Below are 25085 nucleotides of genomic sequence, written 5' to 3' on the forward strand. Positions count from 1 at the left end.
TCTGACTATTCCAGGTACCTTATGTAAGTAGAACCCTACAGTCTTTGTCTTTTTGTGTCTGGCTTATTTCACTTAAGTTGTCTTCAAGGTTCATCCATGTTGTATCAGAATGTCATTTCTTTTTTTAAGGCCGAGTAATGGTTCGTTGTGTATATGTACCACATGTGTTGATCCAGTAATCCATCAATGAACATTTGAGTTATTTCTACCTCTTGGCTATTATGAATAATGCTGCTATGAGATTGGTATCTAAATACCTGTTCTGTGGAACTGTTGAATTGCTGAATTATACACCTGAAACTAATATTACACTGTATGTTAACTAACTGGCATGTAAATAACAACTTCTTTAAAAATTAACAAATTAAAAGAAAATTAACCACTCAATGAACAAATACCTGTTTCCCCAGATGTGGTTGTTTTGGTTTTTTTTGTTTTTGTTTTTTTTTTAATAAAGCTTCGAAACTACCTTTAAAGGGTACGGGAACTAACTTTAGAACTGAGAGATAGAAACCAGAGGATCGTGAATTAAAATTAAGCCTCTTGGAAGTAATTGCCTGTGTCCTCTTCCAGCCTGAAAATGACTTGCCCCCTATGGGATTTGGCAAAGATTAAAGATTAATAATACATTAAGAATGGTTCCTTTCATTGGGAATGCGAGCTAGTGCAGCCACTCTGGAAAGCAGTATGGAAGTTCCTCAAAAAACTAAAAATAGAACTACCCTCTGACCAAGCAATTGCACTACTAGGCATTTATCCACGGGATACAGGTGTGCTGTTTCGAAGGGACACGTGCACCCCCATGTTTATAGCAGCACTATCAACAATAGCCAGAGTATGGAAAGAGCCCAAATGTGCATCGAGGGATGAATGGATAAAGAAAATGTGGTATATATATACAATGGAGTATTACTCGGCAATCAAAAAGAATGAAATCTTGCCATTTGCAGCTATGTGGATGGAACTGGAAGGTATTATGCTAAGTGAAATTAGTTAGACAAAGACAAAAATCATATGGCTTCACTCATATGAGGACTTTAAGAGACAAAACAGATGAACATAAGGGAAGGGAAACAAAAATAATATAAAAACAGGGAGGGGGACAAAACAGAAGAGACTCATAATTATGGAGAACAAACTGAGGGTTACTGGAGGGGTTGTGGGAGGGGGGATGGGCTAAATGGGTAAGGGGCACTAAGGAATCTACTGAAATTGTTGCACTATATGCTAACTAATTTGGATGTAAATTTTTAAAAAAATTTTTTAAGAAAAAAATATAGTTCTTTCACATTCTTCCTTTTTTTCCCTCTAAGACCCCAAAAATAGCTCTCCCTGACAGTTGACCTTAACCTTATACTGAGGATTAGCCTAGAGAATCAGTAGACTTAACTCTTGAAACAACCCAGATCCTCAGTAAACAATGGCAGAAGTGTTTGTTGTTGTTTTGTTTTTAATAATAACCATTATATGGCTGGAAAAGAGTGGACGGTATTGCCAGTCAGAAGACCATTAACAGAATAAGTCATCATTTCAATTTATAATTTGCATAAATATATTAAACTTTGTAACTGTTTGGTTTGAGGCATGAATCGAAAGTCACTTATGCATGCAATTTTTTAAGGACCTGAGAATAAATGCTAGGAAATCTCAATATTTAGTTTTAAGATTAGGTCATAAGTGATTTCAAGTCAAGGTTGAGAACCACTGCTTTTAAAGGAATTGGAACGGGAAACTGAATTAGGAAAGTATTATCATGGTCCCACTTAGAAATAATGAAGACTTCAGTTAGGAAATCAGCAGTGAGATATCCAGAGATAGAAGCAGCAGAACTTATGTCCCACAGAAAATTGAAAAATGAAGTGAAAATACCACCTTCCTAGAAGGGATGGTCCTGACCTCAAGACCAGACACGTTTGCCATTGAAGAGAACCAAGTAGAGAGGGTCACATTTGTGGGTGGGAGAAGGTCAAAGGTCAAAAACCTAGTAGAAGGAGAGTCTATTGGCTATTGTGTCAGAAATGAAGGCCTGAAAAAAAAAAAAAAACAGCCTGAGATTTTTGAGTAGGATATATGAATACCTCAAGCGCAACTAAGAGTAAATGTAGTAATATGAAATTAGAGTAAACTTCAAAAATGTTTCTGAAATATTCCTTGAGATATTTTTCTCATGGGTGCCTGACTGGCTCTGTTGGTAGAGATTGTGATGCTTGATATTGGGGTCTTGAGTTCAAGCCCCACTTTGGGAATAGAGTGTACTTAATTTAAAAAATAAAAAATAAATATTTTTCTCAGACATATGCTTATTGAATGTGTTCAAAGGTGTACTTTATAAAGGGGCACCTGGCTCAGTTGGTGGTGCGTACAGCTCTTGATCTCGGGGTTGTGGGTTCGAGCCCCACATTAGGTATAGAGATGACTTAAAAACAAAATCTTAAAAAAATATATTGTACTTTAAAGTACGTCGAAATCCAAGAAAGACAACCAGACTTAAACAGAAAATAGGTTTTAGTCCCAGCTCCACCCTTCCAGCCAGGTAACCTGGGGTAAGCCACTTACCCAGTTCTCATTTTCCTAGTCCATTAAGTGGGGATGACATTACATGGCTTACCTACTCCCTAGTATTGTCATCCGCATTAAACTGGATAACAAATGTGAAAATGTAAAATATAGACCATTATGAAAATACTGGATTATTAGTATTTTTTTGCTGCTGTTCACAAGCACTTTAGTATTAAGAAGCTTTAAGCAATTTGTATTCCTAGTAAAGAGGTATATAATAATACTGGTAAGTCCCAGGTACCCCTGTCTTCAGGGAGCTCTCTCAGGGAAAACAGGGTAAGGAAATAAAAAACTGTAAACACCATGGTATAAGTTCTGTGAGAGCCAGAATGAAACCACTAATGTATTTTTTTTCTATTTATTTTTAAGATTTTATTTTAAGATTTAATATAAAACATAATTTTAAGTAATCTCTACACCGAACATGAGGCTCGAACTCACAACCCTGAGATTAAGAGTTGCACATTCCACCAACTAAGCCAGCCGGTCACCCCTCAAATCACTAACATATTTCTAATGCCTAACTCAGTACCTGAAACCTAGTATGCTCTGCTAAAATACATGTTTGAAAAACTGATGACGTATTATAACACAAGGTAAAAAGTCATATCATTAAAATACTACAATAATTTTGAGGAAGGAGAGATTCAAAGCCTGGTACATTGCCTGAATCATAGTAATAGACAAATAAATATAGGATAAATTATTAAATCATAAGGGAGATATCCCCAAAAGCTACTTTAGTTGACATGAAGCAAAAAGGAGTTGAAACCATATCAAATGCAAAATCTAGAAATAACAGCAAGTGAAAAATTATTTTTAAACCTAGAAGACGCTAAGTTGCTCGAGACCTTGGAAATCAGAAAAAACAGTGATGGGTCAAAGGAGACACTCAGAAATGGTGTTATACCCAAGCTGATCATGGATTCACTGTCTTGATTACAGTTACATCCCACCTAGGGCCAAAGGATTGCTTATGGTCGGATATGAAATTTGGTACTCAGTGTTCTACTTTAAATGTAGCAGATGAAAGGATCCTGACCATGTTCTCTTCTGTCTGTAGGAATAGATAATCTCTATGAGAGGGCGCTTCACATCCGCAAACTCCTCCTGACCTTGCCTAGGTCTGTCCTTATCGTGATGAGGTACCTCTTTGCCTTCCTCAATCAGTAAGTACCCTAATGCTCTGCCAAAATGCCTGTCTTCCATTCCGTTTGCACTGCTCTGAATTCTGTTTTTGTTCTTGGATTCTGTAAAATGTACATTAGGTCCCATTTATCAGCAGAGTCGAAGAGGAGATGATTAAATGTAGACCAAAGTTATGTTTTTCCTCAGCAGATCAAGGTCATTGCATGATAGATGAAAGATGCAGAAACTGTGGCCTTACATGCAAAAATATACAAATATTACTAAAAAGAACACTTGTTCAGTGAAATACATGTTTTTCCAACTTCCATCCAAAGCTAATGTCATGAATGTTTTTGTCAAAATGATGCAACCCACCTGCTCACTGCAGAAAATGTCTGTGATTTTTGATGTTGTAGTCAAGGGAGGAGTGCAACTATAGGTGCAAATTATATACAGATCCAAGAAAGAGTGTCTGCAAATTCAATATAATGAGACCTCATCAAGAAGAAGATACTTCTAAAAGTCTCTAAAACAATGTCACAGAACCCTTAAGATAATCACTGCCTTATTTTCTTTTTTTTTTTTTAATTTTTTTTTTTTAACGTTTATTTATTTTTGAGACAGAGAGAGACAGAGCATGAACGGGGGAGGGTCAGAGAGAGGGAGACACAGAATCTGAAACAGGCTCCAGGCTCTGAGCTGTCAGCACAGAGCCCGACGCGGGGCTCGAACTCACGGACCGAGAGATCATGACCTGAGCCGAAGTCGGCCGCCTAACCGACTGAGCCACCCAGGCGCCCTGAATCACTGCCTTATCTTCAAAGAAACTTTATTGTTATAAGTTAGGCAACTGGATTTTCATTTGCATTACTTTATAATAACAACAATGGGCCCCGTTATAAGACTATCTTCCTCAATTCATATCTGAGAGTCCCCTTGGTATTCAATGATCTAAGGGGAGTAAGCTCAGGGAAATGCCTTCTCCATGTGGCACAGATTCTCCCTTCCTAAAATTAGGATATGTTCTCTTCTCTACTTCATTAGACGTTTAAAGTTCTCAGAAGCCACGAGGACTTACTACAATCCTGCTAACCATTTCTGAAATCATACCCAGTCAGATTGACCCTGGAAACCAAGTATCATGGGGAAATGCTTGCAAGGAAGTAAAATATGCACAAGTGACAGTAGGAACCCATTTGTACAGAAGTCGCCACTGGAAATAAGCAGTATCTAGAGAGATGGATATACACTATGTGTAGGTTAAATAGATGGCTATAAATTTTGCCTTTAAATAAGCCTAGTTACCCAGGCAGCTTTAAAAATCTGAAGGCTTGCTGACTATGGCAGGCAAGCTCGAGGGCTCCAAACCTCTGAGCGGGCTGCTGAGCAGCCTTGCCTAGGAAGCTTTCCACGGGCACCAGGACATCACGGAGTTGCTGCTGTGGAATCGGCTCTATGTGGAGGCATCACCTGAAGAGCTCTGCCCCTTTCTGGCGAAGATGAGGGGGACTCGTAGGTCTGTTGCATCTGTAGACAACCAGCTGGAGGCATTCTTGACTGCTTAAACCAAAACGCAAGGTGGGGTCACATCTCAACAAGCTGCTGTCATTTACAAGCTCTGGAAGAGCCTAAGACAAAAATTCAAGAGAGCTTCATGAGCCAGAGCCTGTTGGACAGTGGGCTTCGGGGCCTGAACGAGAGAGTTGACGGCAAATCACATCCAAGGCACTCAGCTCAAATACGCACCCCTGTTGCTATAATGAAGCTGGAAATAGGGAAACGTGGACAGGAGCCTGAATTTCTATGAATTCAGGAATTTGACCTGCTGTGCTGAAAATGGAATTGTTGAAGCAAAGGTGTTCATGATCCATCCCCAGTGACCTTGGGTCAGGTGTGTGTGTGTGTGTGTGTGTGTGTGTGTGTGTGTGTGTGTAAATCTTACTCCCTCATTAGTATTAAATCCTCAAATTCATAAAAAACAAAAATCTGGAGGCTTGCTGTCTTCACCTTTAATTGCTTCACTTCCCCCAGTATGAAGTGCCTTTTGCATTGCTGTTGGCCCTCTGCATGCTATCCCCACCGAATTTTCCAGACACACCTGAGCAAAACCCACCATGAACCAAAAAACCACAGTAGACTAGGAAAGCAGACCATAAATCAAGAAAGTTCTCAAAACCAGGGGCGCCTGGGTGGTTCACTTGGTTAAGCATCCAACTCTTGTTTTTGGCTTAGGTCACAATCTCATGGTTCATGAGTTCGAGCCCCTGCATCAGGCTCCGTGATGACAGTGCAGAGCCTGCCTGGGATTTTCTCTCTCTCTCTCTCTGCCCCTCCCCACTCGCTCTCTCGGTCTCTTTCTCAAAAATAAATAAGTAAACTTTAAAAAAACTTTTTTAAAAGAAAGTTTTCAAAACCCGACTCGAACTCACCATGTATCTCAACAGAACAGCAAATGTGCCAGGAGTCAGCCGGCTGGCATGACTTTCAGCATGTCTGCCTAAAGATGCCCCTGGCTTGCTACACCTGCCTTCATGCAGAGACCAGCCTCAGCCTCTAGGATAGGATACGTGGGACAGGAATTTTGAGAAAAGAAATAACCTATTCTCTTTTAATTGTAAAGTTGAAACCTGGATATCACATTTTTATATGAAGATTTTGCTCTTCAAGCCAGCACTAAATGAAAGACCCAGAAAGATGAATTGTGACTCTCCCTGTTGAGCTTACGTGTGTCTTTTGAAAATTAGACCATTCTTACTCTGAATCTCACTTGTCCTCCATGCATCCGTTTTCCAGATGATGTGTAACATGACCGTCCCCTTTATTGTGAACTTTTTTTAAAGACTGTCTGCTTGAGAAATGGCAGAAGGGAAAGACATATGTTAGCTGAGGAGATAATGCTTTTGTATTTTCGACTTTCTAGGCTATCAGTTCCTAAAAAGGGTAAGGTATCAGGTCATGTGGTATTTCACTTTGTGTCTGTCACCATCCCACAAATGTGGCTGAGTCTCTTTTTTCCTTCTTCCATTTGTCATCTGTTCACCTGGATTTTACATGTCCTTTCAAGATTGACATTTTCTTCACAAAAAGATAACGTCTCTAGCTTCTCCCTAGAACAACACTTTGTGCACATGTTAGAGTGAAAAAGAGCAGACTTATTTTGAGGCCCTTGTGGAAAATACCTCACAGATACCCATAGGGTCGAATTTAGAAATTAGTTTGAGGCAACCAGAAATCTCCCCAAAGTTTGTTGTTTGCCAGCTTTAAAAGGAACGAGATAACTGGGGATTCTTTTCCCCTTCTCTTGCACTTAACAGTGTCTTTTCTGACATTGACAGGGTAGTGTTGGTGGTCTTACCCAAAAACACATCATAAAGCCCAGAGTTGTTTGCCTTCTTTCAGTGGTTACAAAGAAAAGGGGCTTTGTTTTCCTCAAGGCTTTCCTCAAGATTTATGGGGAAAAAACTGAAATCTGAGATGTTTTTGATTAGTGGGAGGACAATTTTGACGACATCCATCAAGTTTTATGGAGCTCACTACTGACCTTCCCGGATTTACTTGAGTAGCATTTAGAGCCTGACCATAGTGTTTACAAATGAAACTCATTTACTTGATCCTGGTCTCCATTGTAATAGAAATTATCTTAAACTCTTGTGGCTTTGAAAAATGCCACTTAATTAAGTAAGTAGGATTTATATTCCCCTTTCAGTTTCTTTCTAGTTGAAAGTTTATAAGTTGCTTTACTTCCTTTGGAATTTGTTGAGCCAACTTAAAGTATTATGGAACATCATCTTATTCTAATAACAAAAACCAAATAAAATGCTTTGGATCCCTATTTTCAAAATATAAAGTGTTTTATTAAACATCAGTTTTCAGGGCACCTGGGTGGCTCAGTCGGTTAAGCATCCGACTTTGGCTCAGGTCAAGGTCTTGTGGTTCATGAGTTCAAACTCCTCGTTGGGCTCTGCACTTACAGCCTGGAGCCTGCTTTGGATTCTGTGTCTACATCTCTCTCTGCCCCTCCCCTGCTCATGCTTGTGCGCTCCCTCTCTTTCTCTCTCTCTCTCTCTCTCTCTCTTTTTCTCTTTCTCAAAAATAAACATTAAAAAAAATCAGTTTTGTTTTTTCTCTCTCGCCTTTTATAACTTTTCTTTTTCTCATAGCCTTTCACAGTACAGCGATGAGAACATGATGGACCCTTATAACCTGGCCATTTGTTTTGGCCCGACATTGATGCCTGTCCCAGAAATACAGGATCAAGTGTCTTGTCAGGCGCATGTGAATGAAATTGTCAAAACCATCATCATCCACCATGAAACTATTTTCCCGGATGCTAAAGAGCTGGATGGCCCTGTTTATGAGAAATGTATGGCTGGGGATGACTACTGGTAAGTCCAAGCATTTTAGTCTTTCCCCTGCCCTGGAAAAATCATGGAAGTATACATATCAATCCAGTTAAGAAAAAGAATTGACTGTAAGTTGCCAAAGATTCCAATTTTTTAAAAAAAGAAGCAGCAGGAACCCTTCTTTAGATTAGATGAGAATACTAAGACCCATGACAGCATGGCCTCTCACTAGGGAAATTCCTATTCATCCCTTCCCTTTTCCCTCAAGGATGACATCCTTTAAGATCTATCCACCCTATTGTAACTTCTGTAGAGAATAGTGGTTTTGAAACGTATCATATAGAGCTGTACTAATTTTACTTTTATATCAAAGATAACTGATCGAACTGACAGATTTCAGTTTCATTCTGAAATAGTTTTGGCTGTAAGTATTTCAAGTTTATCATTTTAAAGGAGCCCTCTCAACCAAATATGTTTTCATTCTTATTTCCATTCTTACTAATAAATATTATCCTAACCAATTATAGTAGTAATGGTCGTTTTAAGCAAATTTATTTTAATCCTTGAACCCCTACTGTGTGCCAGCTCCTTGGTGCATGTGATCACTTTATACACTAACCACTCTACCAAGTAAAGTGAGGCCAAGAAGCCTGGCCAATGACTAATTGTAACTGCAGGCAGCCCAGGTCTGTCTGATTCCAAAGCCCACATGACCCTTCCCACTCAACAGTTGCCTCCCAGCCCACTTCAGAAACTGTTCTGTGCAGCTCAGATCCAGGAGCAGCTGGAAAGAGACCTATGTAAACCCATTCTGGACCCTCCTCAGGACACATCCCATTGCCTCACCAGGGATTAAGTAGAAGGTAGCTGAAAGATCCTAAGTACCTGAAAGTACACCTAAACCATAATAATGGGCTTAAAACACATTATGATTGGCTTATGCCTTAAGAAAACTGAAGATTAACTATTTCCAGAAGCACTTCTTTCTAAATTAACAACAAATCATGATAGATTCCTGTTCTGTGATGTAGCCGGTAATTTTACACGTGAAATTCGAGTTTAAAAATATTCACTTGAGCACTTCCTATGTGCAAGGTACTGACTGATCTTGGCTCTAGGAAGATAAATGTATAAAACTCAGCCCTGGCGAGATGCATAATTTTATCTTCAGAGTCATACTTACTGCAAAGCCAGTATCTTAGCACTTCCAAATATTCAGGGCCGTATCAGTAAGTTTTGCTCTTACTCCTTTTATCAAAGAGCGGTATGTGGAGGTCCGGTCAATATTATCTGATGTGTTGTATCCTACAACTTTTGTGGTCACCGCTTTTCCACAAACAGGGTAAAGTCCCTAATAAGGAGGCTTGCAGCCAGTCACCTGTGCTTGATTGTGTCCTTCCCCCATTCATAGTGTTTCCACGGGCAATCGCTCATTTTAAACAGAGAGTCAGTGAAAAAGCAGTTACTCTTTCTCGCCAACACCAGCAACTTAAGTGGGCTTTTACAGCAATGTCAGGTTTCTCTTTGTGGTAGATGCATCCCATTCACCAGCACATATTTGAGGAGTGTGGTAGTGTTAAAGGGTAAGTTTTTAAAAAGAATAAAATCGTGAGTCTCACGAATCTAAAATGAACACGTGTCAGAAGATGGGAAAGATACTACAGTCGATTCAAAGCAGAAATCAAAGAGCCATCAATTTATATGCAGTAAGGAATAGTGACATGAATTTACAAAAACTGGTGTAGCCGTAGCACAATAATCGCACTCCGCTAGAATTCAGCCAACTTTAACTTCTGTGGATACGAATGACCAAAGATGAAGGACCTAGACTCCCATAAGACCAGATAATCCTTGGAGGCTCCAGCGTCTAATGGAAAGGCTCTCCAGTAACTGACTCTTTTGCCATTCCAAAGTCCTACATCTTTACGTAGAGTAGCACTTGTTCATTTTCGAAATTCTTCCTTTGGCTTTATATGAATTTCTGTTTGCACTTGGCAGTGACAGCCCATACAGTGAGCACGGTACGCTGGAGGAAGTGGATCAGGACGCTGGTACGGAGCCCCACACCAGTGAAGACGGTATGCCCTTGGACCCACACCATTATAAAACTAATCTTAATACCCACTTTTTTGGGAAGTGTTTATATTAAGAATTCAGTAGCTACAAAAGAATATTTATAAAATGTATGTAAGATATGAAAAATAATATTACAGTGAACACCACAGACCACCACCAAGTTTAAGAAAAAAGACAGCATCACCTTTGCTCTTCTCTGTTACCATTCCCTTCCTTACTCCCTCAGGGGTAACCACTATATGTTTGTTTTTACATGGTTTATTGTTTCATTTTCTTTTTTTATTCAATGTTTTGTTTTTTTTTTTAAGTAAAAAAATTTTTGTAATGTTTATAGAGAGAGAGACAGAGAGTGAGTGGGGGAGGGGCAGAAAGAGAGGGAGACACAGAATCCGAAGCAGGCTCCAGGCTTCGAGCTGACACACAGAGCCCGATGCAGGGCTTGAACCCATGAACCGCAAGATCACGACCTGAGCCTAAGTTGGATGCTTAGCCAACTGAGCCACCCAGGCGCCCCCTCTAATGTTTATTTTTGAGAATGAGAGACAGAGCGTGGGAGAGGGGCAGAGAAGGAGTGAGAGAATCCCAAGCGGGCTCTGCACTATGAGCTATCAGCGGGGCTCAAACCCTCAAACCTTGAGATCGTGACCTAAGCCAAAATCAAGAGTTAGACTTTCAACAGACTGAGCCACCCAGGGGCCCCTCATTTTCTATTTTCCTGAACTTTCTGTAAATGGAATCCTACTGTAAAGATTTGTCATGATTATTTTCCACTCAGTATTACACTCCTGCGACTCACCCACATTGTTGCATGCAATTATAATCATTTTGTTTTACAACTGTATGATATCCCATTGTATTTACTTTGTTATTGGTGAATATGTGAGGTGTTCTCTATTTTTTGCCCTTAAAAACAGTGCTGCTACGAATATTTTGAACGTGTATGCTTTCGCAGTACTGCAAACAAACAGGAGTTTCTCCAGGATATACGCACCTAGGAGTAAGCATGTTTTCAACTTGACTGGATAAAGCCACACTATTTTTGAAAAGAGTTCTAGGGGCGCCTGGGTGGCTCGGTCGGTAGGTGTCTCACTTCGGCTCAGGTCATGATCTCGCAGTTTGTGAGTTCGAGCTCCGCTTTGGACTCTGTGCTGACAGCTCAGAGCCTGGAGCCTGTCTTCGGATTCTGTGTCTCCCTCTCTCTCTGCCCCTCCCCTGCTCATGCTGTCTCCCTCTCTTTGTCTCAAAAAGAAATAAAACATTAAAAAAAAAAAAAAAGAAAAGAGTTCTAATTATATACACCACACCAGCAATATGTTGGTCTTCCGGTTGGATGTATTCATCCACACTTTATTGTATCAATATCAAACATTATAATCTTTGCCAGTATTGTCAGTGTGATGGTATCTTGTGATTTTAATTTGCATTTCTCTGATTACTGATGAAGGTGTTATTTTGCAATATAGAGTATTAATAGAAAATTTGATGTATAGTAACTGCCACAGATCAGGAGGTGATTACCACTGAAAAGCTACTTTGTTACAGTACCCAAGAGAAAAGGTACATCATGCCTCACGTGGCCACAGAGAAATGCACCAGGGTGGGTCAGAAGGCAGCCGTAGAAAGAGCAGGTAGGCAGGAGTCTTTGCTGTGGTTTCCACGGGAAGCAACAGTCAGGGCAAGGTAAGCGGGTTTCGGATTGGCTAGTTTGAATAATTTCAGCGGGCTCTGGGTTATAGGTGTTGTCTCTTGTCAGGAGATTACCTGGAGCAGGAGATTAGGACAGGTGGATAGTGACCCCAAGGAGGTGGTTGGGGTGTTGGGGCTCTGGATTGGTGGGTTTGTATTTGAAAAGCACACCAGGCGAGTGATTTATACTATCTGTAGGAATTGGTAAACCTTGGGAGGGATAGTCCCTCGAGCGGCACCCAGGCCCTGGATGTCAGAATACAGAAAATAAAAAATACAGTTCATATAGGTAGCTATACTTTACTAACTTTTACATGCTTCACTTTTTTTGTGAAATTTCTGTCAAGTCTTTTGCCCATTTAAGTCCCATTTGCCCACTGTCAGTTTCTCTGGGCTTTTTTTTTTTTTTTTGCTTGTCTTAGTTTGATTGGGCTTTGGTTTTTTTCTTATTTCTAAGAGTTCTTTGTGGGTCTGGATCGGGTCTGGTATTGTGTATATGTTTTGCAAATATCTTGTGCTCTGTAATTTGTCTTTCATGTGCTTATTATTACATCTTTTGCTAAACAAGGAGACTTTAAAGAAGTTACCAATCTTTTCCTTCATGGTTGCTTCCCTTTGTGTCTCCTTTAAGAAATCCTTCTGTGCCCAGAGGTAATGAAGATAATTCCCCCATATTCTTTTTTAAATCCTTTCAGGTTTTGTTTTTCACACATAGGTCTTTAATCTACCAGGAATTTCTTTGGGGGTATGGTGTGAGGTTGGGGTCCGTTCCTTTTTCTCCATGTGGATGCACTATTGTCCCAACATTAATTGTTCTTTCTCCACAGCTCTGCACAAATCACATGTCCTCTCTGAACAAGTCTGTTTCTGGGCTCTCTCCTTTCCACTGGTCTACTTGTCTATCCCTCCTCTCTTAATTTTGATACTTTTTAATAAATCTTAATATTTGGCAAATCAAGACCTTTGACTGTTCTCCTTAGCAATTCTTGATCTTTACAACTTCACTTAAATTTTAGACTCAGTTTTTCAAGTTCTTAAACAAAAATTGAAAACCTCTTGGGTTTTGATTGCAGTTGCACTGATTCTATGTATGTTAATGTGGAGAGAATAGATATTTTTATAATATTCAGTCTTCCAGTCGACAAACATATTGAATGTCTCTCAATACACGTTTATACTTTTCTCTTTAGAGATCATTTTTTTCCTTTTTCTAACAAGTTTAATCTTTAACATAACTTTTCAACACTTTTTTTCATTTTTTTTTTTAATTTTTTTTTTTTTTTAACATTTATTTTTGAGACAGAGAGAGACAGCATGAACAGGGGAGGGGCAGAGATAGAGGGAGACACAGAATCTGAAACAGGCTCCAGGCTCTGAGCTGTCAGCACAGAGCCCGACACGAGGCTTGAACCCACGGACCGTGAGATCATGACCTGAGCCGAAGTCGGACGCTTAACCGACCAAGCCACCCAGGTGCCCCAACACTTTTTTTCATTTTAACAGGTTTTTTTTTTTTTTTAACAGTATTTATTTAAAGTCATGTATAAGATTACTTTATTCCTTCATTTTCTCATTAGTTTCTTCCTTATATTTGCCCTTTTCCTTTCCTACTTGGCAAGATTTGGCTTTGTGTTCAAGGTCTTTGTCCAGGTTGAGTCTAGTGATAACCACCTTGCCCGGGTGAACACCCACATGGACATTTGTGTCGTGCGCCCTCTCCCTCTGTACTTGTTCAGCGTAGATGACATATTTCTTCCCATAAACCTGGGCTACTTTGCCAATTTGCCTTTGTGGTGTCCTCCTACAACCTGAACTTCATCATCCTTTTCGATGGACATGGATCAAACATTGTACTTCTCTCTCAGCTCTGTGGAAAGAGGAGAAGACATAATCTTCCCGCAAATGTGGAAAGATGCATTGAAATGCCTTTTGTGGTTCTTGCTCCATTCAGAAGTCACCAAAAGATTGAACATCATTTTGGCCGCTGGTGCTTCAGCCGTGGCCATACAAGACTTTTTTTAATATGAACATATAAAGCTGTCAGTTTTCTCTTAGTACTTCCTTAGCTATATGCATGATCCTTTTATTTTCTCTTCAGCTGTGACTAATCTGCTTTAAAGCCATCCATTGCATTTATATTTTTTGTTTTTTTCTACAAGTTGTTTGGTTCACTTTTCTATCTGCTGCTTAATCATTCTTTGTAGCTGTTCGCTCTTTCCTCATATTAATCCTTTCCATCATTATAAATTGTGATTCTGATCATTCTAATATCTGCATTCTTCCTGGATTTGTTTTTGTTGTCTCTTGCTCATTGAGTCTTATTTTCCAGAGTGTTTTGTAAATTTTTATGTGTTCCTCCAGAGAATCTTCTCATTTACTTCTGCCTGGGGCATAACCAACTTGGGACCATATTGAATTTTTAGCTTCAGGTTTTCCAGGCCACCCAAGTTGTGTGATTTTTAACTGCAAACCTGCCTGAGGACTGGAATGTGGTTGGGGTTCTTGGAGATGATTTGTTCCAAGGTTTGAGATAGATTCTTTTTTTTAAGTCTGGGAGGGGACAGTGGTGATGTATACAGTCTGTGGAGAAGTATGGAGGGCAGGAAGGGAGGATGATTTCTAGCACTAGGAATTCACGGTGACACTGCGAGCGTGATCTTTTGTGGAGGGGGCTTACATTGTCCAAACTGAGTAGACCCTTGATTTCGTTTTTTGTCCAAAACGAAAGCTTAAGTTAACCCGGCAGGGAAAGTGCCCTCAAGGCAAACTCTGACTCACATTTTCTAGTGTTCTGTTTACCTCACTGCGTTCCCATTTCGTTGAGTTTTTTGTCTTTGATATTCCCTACTACGGTGGTAGCTTCTTAATGCAATTACAAAGATTTCTTTTTAATCCCAAGATTTTTCATTCATTTCAGCAAGAGGGTAATCAGGATGTCTCATGTCCACCCTCTGCTTTAAAAAAAAAAAAGTTTGTTTCTAAAAGTAGGATGAACTGACATTTTCAGAACTTCATTTAGAAGAAATTCTTCACAGTAAGAGCTTCTACTTCTGTGATGTTGCTTTTGAAAGTCTCTGAGCCCTACCCTTGCCACCATCCCTTCTTTTTACTTGAGTTTCTTTCTTTCACCGTGTGATTTATTCCTTTCTCACCGATGACTTCTCTGTCTCCTTCAGAGTATTTCCCTAGTGGCAGGAAAAGCTAAGACAAAGCCCCAGCCGTCTCTCTTCCTAAACATCAGTCTCCCCACCATGCCATCTGTTAGTTGTTCTTACCTCTTGACTACAAAAGAGAAGCTTTGCTGAGAGCTCTGTGTTTTTGATAATGTTTTAACCATGTTCACCTGATTTTGCTGGAAAAGAAAGCATTGCGTACAAAGGATAGATATCCTTGCCCACAGCCAACCTGTAAAGTTCTGTAACTAAATTAACTAGCATATTGATTATCTTTGTGATCCCCTGGGTATTGTATTTTCTTTTGTCCGTCATGATATCACTAGAGAAGGACAGTTTTTGTTTCTGAAAGAGAGGCTGTCATAGAACGAAACCAGCACCTACAAGGGCAGTGGGTAACAGATCTAGAAGGGACAGTGCCAGGGACAGCAGGTGCCCAAGAGAAAATGTGATGTACTAGCATTTTGTATAAAATGACAAGAAATGGAAATCTAAGACTTGATAGTTCTGGGCAGTCAGAAAAATCAGCTGTACTGAATTGTCCCCCATTGCACAGTTTTTTTTTTTTTTAATGTTTATTTATTTTTGAGACAGAGAGAGACAGAGCATGAACGGGGAGGGTCAGAGAGAGGGAGACACAGAATCTGAAACAGGCTCCAGGCTCTGAGCTCTCAGCACAGAGCCTGACGCGGGGCTCGAACTCACGGACCGCGAGATCATGACCTGAGCCGAAGTCGGCCGCTTAACCGACTGAGCCACCCAGGCGCCCCCCATTGCACAGTTATAATAGCCATGCAGGAAAATGAAGTATCGTGTTCACTCTTACTGTTACTGATAACAGCAGCATTCTGTAGAGTCTCTGCAGGATCTTAGAGGACCATGTGACTCTCTACGAAAGGACCATGTGACTCTGCCATGCCCTAAGATTGATTTGCTCTGCAGTGAGTAGACTGAGATGTGTAGAAGTAGCTTATTGATTCACACTTGGCTCTGGAATGACTCCCTGAGTAGTAGAAAGAGTCAAAATAATGAAATTGCTCAGAATTACTAGTTGATATGGAATTACCAATAAAAATGTACTTCTGATTCATCTGGTCATTCTTTCATAATCTCTCCACATTTGAATTAAATAAACAGTCTGATAATCCTGTTGCTAGTTGTTTCAAGAAATAAAAAGAGATAACAAGCATTAGAGTGCATGATTATGAAATTAGGATAAAATACATAAGTATCTGTTAAATAGTCTTAAATAGCCCTTGGCCCGCATTGACAGTGTATGACTAAATGTCTAATTAATGTCTAATTAATGTCTAAAGAACATTAATGGTTCTTTCTTCATTTCCCTCTGACAAGTACGTAAACTGTACACTATTTTGTGGGCTGGTATCTTCCCATTGTTTTTTTCAGTAAAATGAAATTCAACTTTACATGGGCATGTTCACATAGGAATTTGAGAACTGCATGTCATAAAGTTCTTTTTAACAAATGGGCGTGTCTTCTTTCCTCCCTGGATATGTTTATTCATGTCCCCTGTACCATGGGCATGTTTATTTCTGTTCCTAAAGGAGAACTGGTGTTAAAAAAAAATTGGCATCAGTCATCTCTGACTTATTCTTTATCTGCAATTTGAGGACAAACTATACAGTCATTCTCTTTAAATATAAAGTTATAGTCCCTCCTCTATGAAGCAGGTTTGTAGATATTTAATAAAGCTGTTATTCATATTGTTTTAATAATATAATTTTAGGAGGGAATACTAGCATGCTAACATGCGATCTAAAAGTTATAGTCAGTTGTTAAAGGACTTAAACTGTTGTTTTAAAATTATTCTTACACCTACTTTGCTGAGAAGTATACTACATGTAAATCATAGCATTGTGATTCTGCCATATGAAATATTCCCCTTAAACATTAACCACTAGCAAAAAGATGGAGCAATTTTTTGTCTTTATTGTAAATGCATAGCTGAAATTCATCTAGGCTCTTTCATAGAAGGTAAACCCTAAGCTTTTTTAATGTGTTTTTTGATTTTTATGCTTTTGCCTTATGTGGCCCAGAGAACATTTGAATTTATTTTTTTTTTTTTGAAATTCTTTTTTTTTAATTTTTTTAATTTACATCCAAGTTAGTTAGCATATAGTGCAACAGCAATTTCAGGAGTAGATTCCTTAATGCTCCTTACCCATTTAACCCATCCCCCTTCCCACAACCCCTCCAGTAACCCTCTGTTTGTTCTCCATATTTAAGTCTCTTATGTTTTGTCCCCCTCCCTGTTTTTATATTATTTTTGCTTCCCTTCCCTTGTGTTCATCTGTTCTGTGTCTTAAAGTCTTCATAGGAGTGAAGACATAAGATATTTGTCTTTCTGTGACTAATTTCGCTTAGCATAATACCTTCCAGTTCCATCCACGTAGTCGCAAATGGCAAGATTTCATTCTTTTTGATTGCCGAGTAATACTCCATTGTATACAAATACCATATCTTTTTTATCTATTCATCTGCCAGTGGACATCTGGGCTCTTTCCATACTTTGGCTATTGTTGATGGTGCTGCTATAAACATGGGGGTGCACGTGGGGATACAGCACACCTGTATCCCATGGATAAATGCCTAGTACAATTGCTGGGTCCTAGGGTAGTTCTATTTTTAGTTTTTTGAGAAACCTCCATATTGTTTTCCACAATGGCTGCACCAGTTTGCATTCCCACCAACAATGCAAAAGAGGTCCTCTCTCTCCGCATCCTCGCCAACATCTGTCGTTGCCTGAGTTGTTAAGGTTAGCCCTCCTGACAGGTGTGAGGTGGTATCTCGTTGTGGTTTTGATTTGTATTCCCCTGATGATGAGTGATGTGGAGCATTTTTTCATGTGTTGGTTGGCCATCTGGATGTCTTCTTTGGAGAAGTGTCTATTCATGTCTTTTGCCCATTTCTTCCCTGGATTATTTGTTTTTTAGGTGTTGAGTTTGAGAAGTTCTTTGTAGATTTTGGATACTAACCCTTTATCTGATATGTCGTTTGCAAATATCTTCTCCCATTCTGTTGGTTGCCTTTTAGTTTTGCTGATTGTTTCCTTCGCTGTGCAGAAGGTTTTATCTTGATGAGGTCCCAGTAGTTCATTTATGCTTCTGTTTCCCTTGCCTCTGGAGACGTGTTGAGTAAGAAGTTGCGCAGCCAAGATCAAAGAGGTTTTTGCCTGCTTTCTCCTCAAGGATTTTGATGGCTTCCTGTCTTACATTGAGGTCTTTCATCCACTTTGAGTTTATTTTTGTGTATGGTGTAAGAAAGTGGTCCAGGTTCATTCTTCTGCATGTCGCTGTCCAGTTTTCCCAGCACCATTTGCTGAAGAGACTGTCTTTATTCCAATGGATATTCTTTCCTGCTTTGTCAAAGGTTAGTTGGCCATATGTTTTGGGGTCCATTTCTGGGTTCTCTATTCTGTTCCATTGATCTGAGTGTCTGTTCTTGTTCCAGTACCATACTGTCTTGATGATTACGGCTTTGAATACAGCTTGAAGTCTGGGATTTGAATTTATTAAGCGAGAAAGAAGCTTGGTTGACTATCCAAGGATTTCTTATGCAGTTATTCCATACAAGATATTAAAGATACTTTAGGAATCTTTTGGGAAAAATTAACTGTTTTAAATGGGAATGTACATTACCAAGCAAAATAGAAGACAATTTCCTGAGAAAATATTTAACAGATGGACAGGTTTTAATCTATTACATGTGCATGTATTCTAGACTATTTAGAAAGTAATACACTCTCAGTTTATAGGAAATTGAGGTATTGCTCATTGCTTATACATTTCTCTAAACATTTAGCACTTGTATTGGCCCTTTCTGTGTATAATTGATTAGAAGTTTACTTATCTGTTGTTGATAGCAGGGATGAAGGACGGGGCGGGGGATGGTAGAAGATGGGAGGAAAGATCATAAGCCCCAGAATCAAAGGGCTTTTTGCAAAATCTCAATGATGAAAAGCATCTCTTATAGTTGTTTTGTTTAGTTTGTCCTCTTAATTGCCTTCAACTGTTGTGATCAGAATTAGATCAGCACTGAAATTCCATTTCTAGTTCAATAGCTTTAATTTTTAATTTTGAAATCATTGTAGGTTCACATCTAGTTGTGAGAAATATTACAGAGAGATCCCACGTACTCTCCTCCCAGCTTCCCTCCATGGTAAAATCTTACATAACTGTAGCATAATACCACAGCCAGGAAGTTGACATTGACACAACCCATCAGCCATATTCACGTTTCACCAGTTTTTCATGCACTCATCTGTGCGCTTCCCTTTTATAGCCGTGGCCATCTCTTTCCAACCTCTGGCAACCACTAATCTGTTCTGCATCTTGATTATTATGTCATTTCAAACATGCTGTATAAGTGGCATCATACAGTATATAACCTTTTGAGACTGGTTTTTTTTTTTCACTCACCATAATTCCCTTGAATATCTTTTGATCTCTGGATAATTGGGGCGCCTGAATGGCTCAGTCAGTTAAGCGACTCATGGTTTCAGCTCAGGTCATGATCTCACAGTTTCGTGAGTTCGAGCCCCATGTCAGGCTCTGTGTTGATAGTGTGGAGTCTGCTTGGGATTCTGTCTCCTCTGTCTCTGCCCCTCCCCCACTTGTGCTGTCTCTGTTTCTCTCAAAATAAATAAACTTTAAAAAAAACTTTTTTGATCTCTGGATAACATAATTGTTGAATCTGGTCTCTTAATTTGGGTACAGGACAGTCTAAGTTGTGCTTTTTTCATAGGTAACTAGAATTTGTTACTGATACTAGAGAAAACAAAGTTATTTTACTGTTGGTGGCAGTTTGGAAGATTTGATAATGCCAGAAAAGTACAGGAAGAAATTAAATGTACTCACATAATATTTAATGTACTGATTTTTATAAACCTCATTTTTCTTTGAATAAGCAAATAAAGCCTAAACTCCCTCGTGTTCTGGGATACTGACTTTCCCATGTTATCCATGGTTATTAACATGTTACACAGGAACTCCATCATTGTCAAAATACTATTGGAGCTATTGTGGAGGATATTACAGCCCAAGGAGAGATCTCATATATCATGTTGCAAAGTTTTAAATATTTTTTATTAAACTGTCATTATACCTCTGGTAAGAGACTGTGGAAATTAAGGTCCAATGTTCAATTTTTCTTTGCCTGAAAAACTGACCACAGCAAGAGACTGTTTTTCTGTACCTCTTTTAACAGCCTTATTTTGTCCTGCATTGATGATTTGTTCATTACCTTGTTCAGTCTGGATATTTAAATGGCCGTGTTTATTGCCAAGGCCTCATATGGAACTTTCACCTAGTGTTTCATGCTCTTCTAACAGCTCTGGTCCCTCTTTGTTTTCCGGTGTGTTCTTTGTAGAATGTGAGCCAATAGAAGCGATAGCCAAGTTTGACTACGTTGGGCGATCCGCCAGAGAACTGTCCTTCAAGAAGGGCGCCTCCCTGCTGCTGTATCACCGCGCGTCTGAGGACTGGTGGGAAGGAAGACACAACGGCATTGATGGGCTCGTGCCTCATCAGTACATAGTGGTGCAGGATATGTGAGTAGTGCCAGCTTCTACCGCCAAGTGCTCCCATCAGAAGATTCCAGCCACTGTCCTTAAACTGACCTTGGTCTTTCAGGAACAGAGCAGAAGGGATCGCAGAGCCCAGACCTCTGAGCTGGGAACAGTTCTTTGCCTTGCTATTGGGTCTTTGCTAATGGTCCTTCAGGACCAGCAGGTTTTCATTTTGCAAACACCACCAGGAGGTTTGGAGCAAAGGCTAGGGAGAGATGCCTTTTGAAACTTTCAGGCTCTTAGAAGAATAATCCTTGCAGAGAATAGCTTTAAGAGCTGTAGTAACCACTGCTGGTTCCAAAACCAGAGGTTATCATCTCTTGCTGTCTGACCACTGTTTCAATTCAGATTCCCCAGAGGGAAGATACTGACGTAAATAAAGTCTAAAGAGAATCATCTCCAGCCTTCTTCTTCTTTTTTTTTTTTCAATATTGCTGTAATTTTTTTAATGTTTATTTATTTATTTTGAAAGAGGAAAGAGAAAGAGTGCAAGCTGAGGAGAGGCAGAGACAGAGGGAGAGAATCCCAAGCGGGCTTCAGGCTGTCAGCACAGAGCCTGACATGGGGCTTGATCTTGGGAACCATGAGATCATGACCTGAGCTGCCCAACTGAGCCACCGCTGCACCCCTGCTATAATTTTTTGGGAGGTTTATTTATTTATTTTGGGGGTGGGGGACAGAAAGAGAGGGAGAGAGAGCCAAGCAGGCTCTGCACAGAGCCCAGTAGTGCAAGGCTTGAACTCACAAACCATGAGTTCATGACCTGAACTAAAATCCAGAGTCAGATGCTTAACCACCTGAGCCACCCAGGCACCCCTTAATATTGCTATAATTTAAAAATATTTAAAGAGATGAGAAGATGCTTATAACCTATTAAGTAAAAGAAACAGGTTGCAAAATTGTACGTACATTCCTATTTTGTGAATATATTATTTAAGAGCAATTTAAGAGCAGTTTTTCAAGGGAAAGAGAAATATACCACATGAAATGCATATTATGATTAAATCATTCAACCTAATTTTAGAGATGTTAAAATGTGTCTCAGAATCCAAGAAATATTATGTGCATTTTATACATACATGCAGTGATATATATCTAAGCCACATAAACATATAAGTAACTATAGTATAAATACCATACATATATATGCAGACATCATAGATATGTACCCAGGCATAGATAAAAAGTATAGAAGGATATTTTCTAAAGTTCTAGCAGTAGTTGTGTCTGGTTGTTGCATCCTATTATGGGTGATTGTGATACTGCTCTTTTTTGTATATCTGAATCTTCCAGTTTACCAATGAAACTGTATTATTTTTATAATGAAAAAGTCGTGTTGGTAAGAAAGACTTATAATACGTAAATCCCATCACTTATTTTTTTGTTCCCATTCATCTAGCAAAAGACCCTCACTCTTGCTTCTCATTGTTTCAGGGATGATACGTTTTCAGACACTCTGAGCCAGAAAGCTGACAGTGAGGCCAGCAGTGGGCCAGTCACTGAAGACAAGTCTTCATCCAAGGACATGAACTCCCCAACAGACCGTCACCCGGACAGCTATTTAGCCAGGTAGGTGGAATCTGATCATCAAGCTGCTGAACCTCCACTTTTCCAAGGACTTTGAGCAGCCACAGGACCCGCAGCTTTGTGGTATTACCCAGTGTGATAAGCTCTCCTATTTTCTCTCTCTTTTTGTGTATGTCTAGGCAGAGAAAAAGAGGAGAGCCACCCCCTCCAGTAAGGCGTCCTGGCAGGACCAGTGATGGCCATTGTCCCCTCCACCCCCCACATCCTCTTTCCAACTCCTCCGTTGACCTGGGGTCCCCAAACTTGGGCAGTCACCCCCGGGGCCTGCTGCAGAACCGTGGCCTCAACAATGACAGTCCTGAGAGGAGACGCCGGCCCGGCCATGGGAGCTTGACCAATATCAGCCGACACGACTCCCTCAAGAAGATCGACAGTCCTCCTATTAGAAGGTCCACATCATCAGGGCAATACACAGGCTTCAATGACCATAAGCCATTGGACCCAGAGACGATCGCTCAGGTAGGATGCATTTAATGGAATGGTGCATGCTGTGTACCTGGAGTATGATGAAGGAGGTGTGCAGGATTTCCTTTTTGTAGCCATGTTGTTTTGTACAGAACCAGCTAAAGAAAACAAAAGAAATGAGCTCCTTCTTTAAAGCCTGGACTAAGGGTCTCTTTAGAAGAACCATTTGTTACTGGAAGGACCCAGGTGATCAGGTTCATATTGATTTAAATAGAAACATGGCAGAAATGTAGGACCCATGGCATTTAAACATATCATTGCTAAATAGTTAGAAAAGTCTGGAAAAGAATAATAATGAAGAAGGACCGGCCCTACTGGATCCTGAATGCGTGCCAAAGATAATAAAATAGACAAATTGATAGAAAGAATGGAGAGCCCAGAAATAAATAAATGTTAGTGTATGATAAATATGACCCTTTCAACTTAAGACAAACAATGGATTAGTCAATAAATAAATGGAGAAATAATGGTTAGCTGTTTGAAGAACATCAAGTCTGAATCCTATGTCATTGTTTACTTCTCAACAGTTAGTACAGAGGACTTTGTAGTTTTTTTTAATGATTAGAATTGACAGAGTGAGGGTGAAACAAAATTAATGGCTTTTCCATCATTCTGCCATTTTTCCTCTAGTGTTTTTTTTCCCCCAGCATAGGCCATCAGAAAATATGGTTAACACCAATGACAAAAGAGGTGAATAGATTCAGGGTTTGCCATTTTAATCTAAAGCATCTTCTATCTATCTGAAGCTTAAAGGCGAACTAAATTAATCAAAAAAGAGAGTGAATGAGAAAAAAATGAAACAAACATGGGGAAGTATTTAAAATGGATTATTTTTAATAAAGAGTATCCAAGGAGACCTGCACTGATGGGACAAATTTCCAAGCTATTTTCACTGTCCTAACTAAAGAAAATTTTGGATGTAAATTAGATTGTGAGGGGTTTAATGTGTTTTTTAAAAATTAAACCAATTTTAAATCTACAACAGTTTCTCAGTAAAAATCAAAAAGACTTGACCTTTTGGTTTTCCTCTGTTTGAAGTACCATACAGGGCCCGTTGAGATCTATACAGAACCAGCGATATTTGATTACAGCTGAGTTTAACGATTTGAGAAATCTGTAACTTCACTGCTTATAATAAGCAGGTGAAACAGGATGTAGGGAGTTAGGAGCTTGGGGGTGGGAAGGCATAACAACATCTATTTAACCCTTTTGCTTCTAGAACCAAGAAATCCTTTTATTGTAAATCATCAAAACAGAACTCAACAGATAAACCAGGCTCTCTGCAATCTCTCTGGGGCAAATACTTGTGTAAAAAAAAAAAAAAATCCATATGTTTAGCATCAAATAGAAATCACATATGAAAATAATCACTTGGAAAGTGATGTCATCCTCACAAAATGGCCTCCAGCTGTGTCCTTTATTTCTCTTTCCATCTCATCTTCAGATTTTCCCATGAGAACAAGTAAGCCCGCCATCATGGCGTTCATACCAAAAACATGCAGATTCTCTTATTAAACAAATCAGTGCAGTCCCTGATGGGGCTTGTTTTAAAACGACAATATCCATATGTGGTCACTGTATCTTGGTTTATTCGTTAAGCAAACCTTTATGAGCACTTACTGTGCGCCAGGTCCTGTGCTAGGCTTTATGAAGCAACGTTAAATCAATAGCCAGCTGCTTTCCAAAGGTGCTGACAAGCCTGTGAGGGAGATGGGTATGAAAATCAATTACCATTACGCAGCGCCGTAAGGGTTATGCTCCAGGTGAGCGAAAGAAGCCCTGGGAGGGGCGCCTGGGTGACTCAGTCGGTTGAGTGTCCAACTGATCTCTCGGTTCGTGAGTTTGAGCCCCGCATTGGGCTCTGTGCTGACAACTCAGAGCCTGGAGCCTGCTTCAGTTTCTCTCTCTCTCTCTCTCTCTCTCTCAAAAATAAATAAACATTAAAAAATTAAGCAAACAAAAAAAAGCCCTGGGAGAGTAGAGAATAGACATGTCAGTCAGACTAGGGCAGTGGTTCTTCACCCTGTCTGTCTCACACAACATTCTGCCTTTGGGGTTTGCGTATACAAAAAATCACATGATGTAAAATTGTCCATCTTAACCATTTCTAACTCTAGAGTTCAGTAAACTATATTCACATTTTATGAAACAGATCTCCAGAACTTTTTCATCTTGGAAACCTGAAAACCTATACCCACTGAAGAACAACTCTCCTCTCTCCCCTCCCCCTCAACCTCTGGCCACCGCCATTCCACTTTCTGCTTCTATGAGTGGGGGACTACCTCATATAAATGAATCAGGCAGTATTTGTCTTTTTGTGACTGGCCTCTTATTTCACTTAACAACGTCCTCAAGCGTTATCCGTATCGTACCGTGTGGCAAGATGTCCTTCTTCTTTAAGGCTGAATGATATTCCATTGACGTATATACCACATTTTGCTTCTCTATTCATCCATCAGTGGAGCACAGTCTACTTTTTTG

At 39.7% G+C, this 25085-nt stretch overlaps 1 protein-coding gene and 2 pseudogenes across 5 annotated transcripts in view; 2 read left to right on the plus strand and 1 right to left on the minus strand.

Annotated features, from left to right (window-relative positions):
- SRGAP1 (SLIT-ROBO Rho GTPase activating protein 1) overlaps positions 1-25085 on the plus strand; it is a 282321-nt gene that overhangs the window by 250494 nt on the left and 6742 nt on the right. For all 5 annotated transcript variants that reach the window (XR_006204927.1, XM_042947053.1, XM_042947054.1 and 2 more), the window contains 6 exons: positions 3623-3728; positions 7848-8072; positions 10029-10108; positions 20354-20534; positions 21987-22121; positions 22259-22598. Coding sequence is in view for 4 of the 5 variants with exons in the window: in XM_042947053.1 (XP_042802987.1) it covers positions 3623-3728; positions 7848-8072; positions 10029-10108; positions 20354-20534; positions 21987-22121; positions 22259-22598 (1067 nt within the window). In the remaining variant the exon portion in view is untranslated. The remainder of the gene's footprint in view (positions 1-3622; positions 3729-7847; positions 8073-10028; positions 10109-20353; positions 20535-21986; positions 22122-22258; positions 22599-25085) is intronic.
- Positions 5028-5494, plus strand: LOC122224773 (annotated as a pseudogene).
- On the minus strand, positions 13347-13768 carry LOC122224774 (annotated as a pseudogene).

Source organism: Panthera leo, chromosome B4, assembly GCF_018350215.1.
Source record: "Panthera leo isolate Ple1 chromosome B4, P.leo_Ple1_pat1.1, whole genome shotgun sequence".
NCBI lineage: Eukaryota > Metazoa > Chordata > Mammalia > Carnivora > Felidae > Panthera > Panthera leo.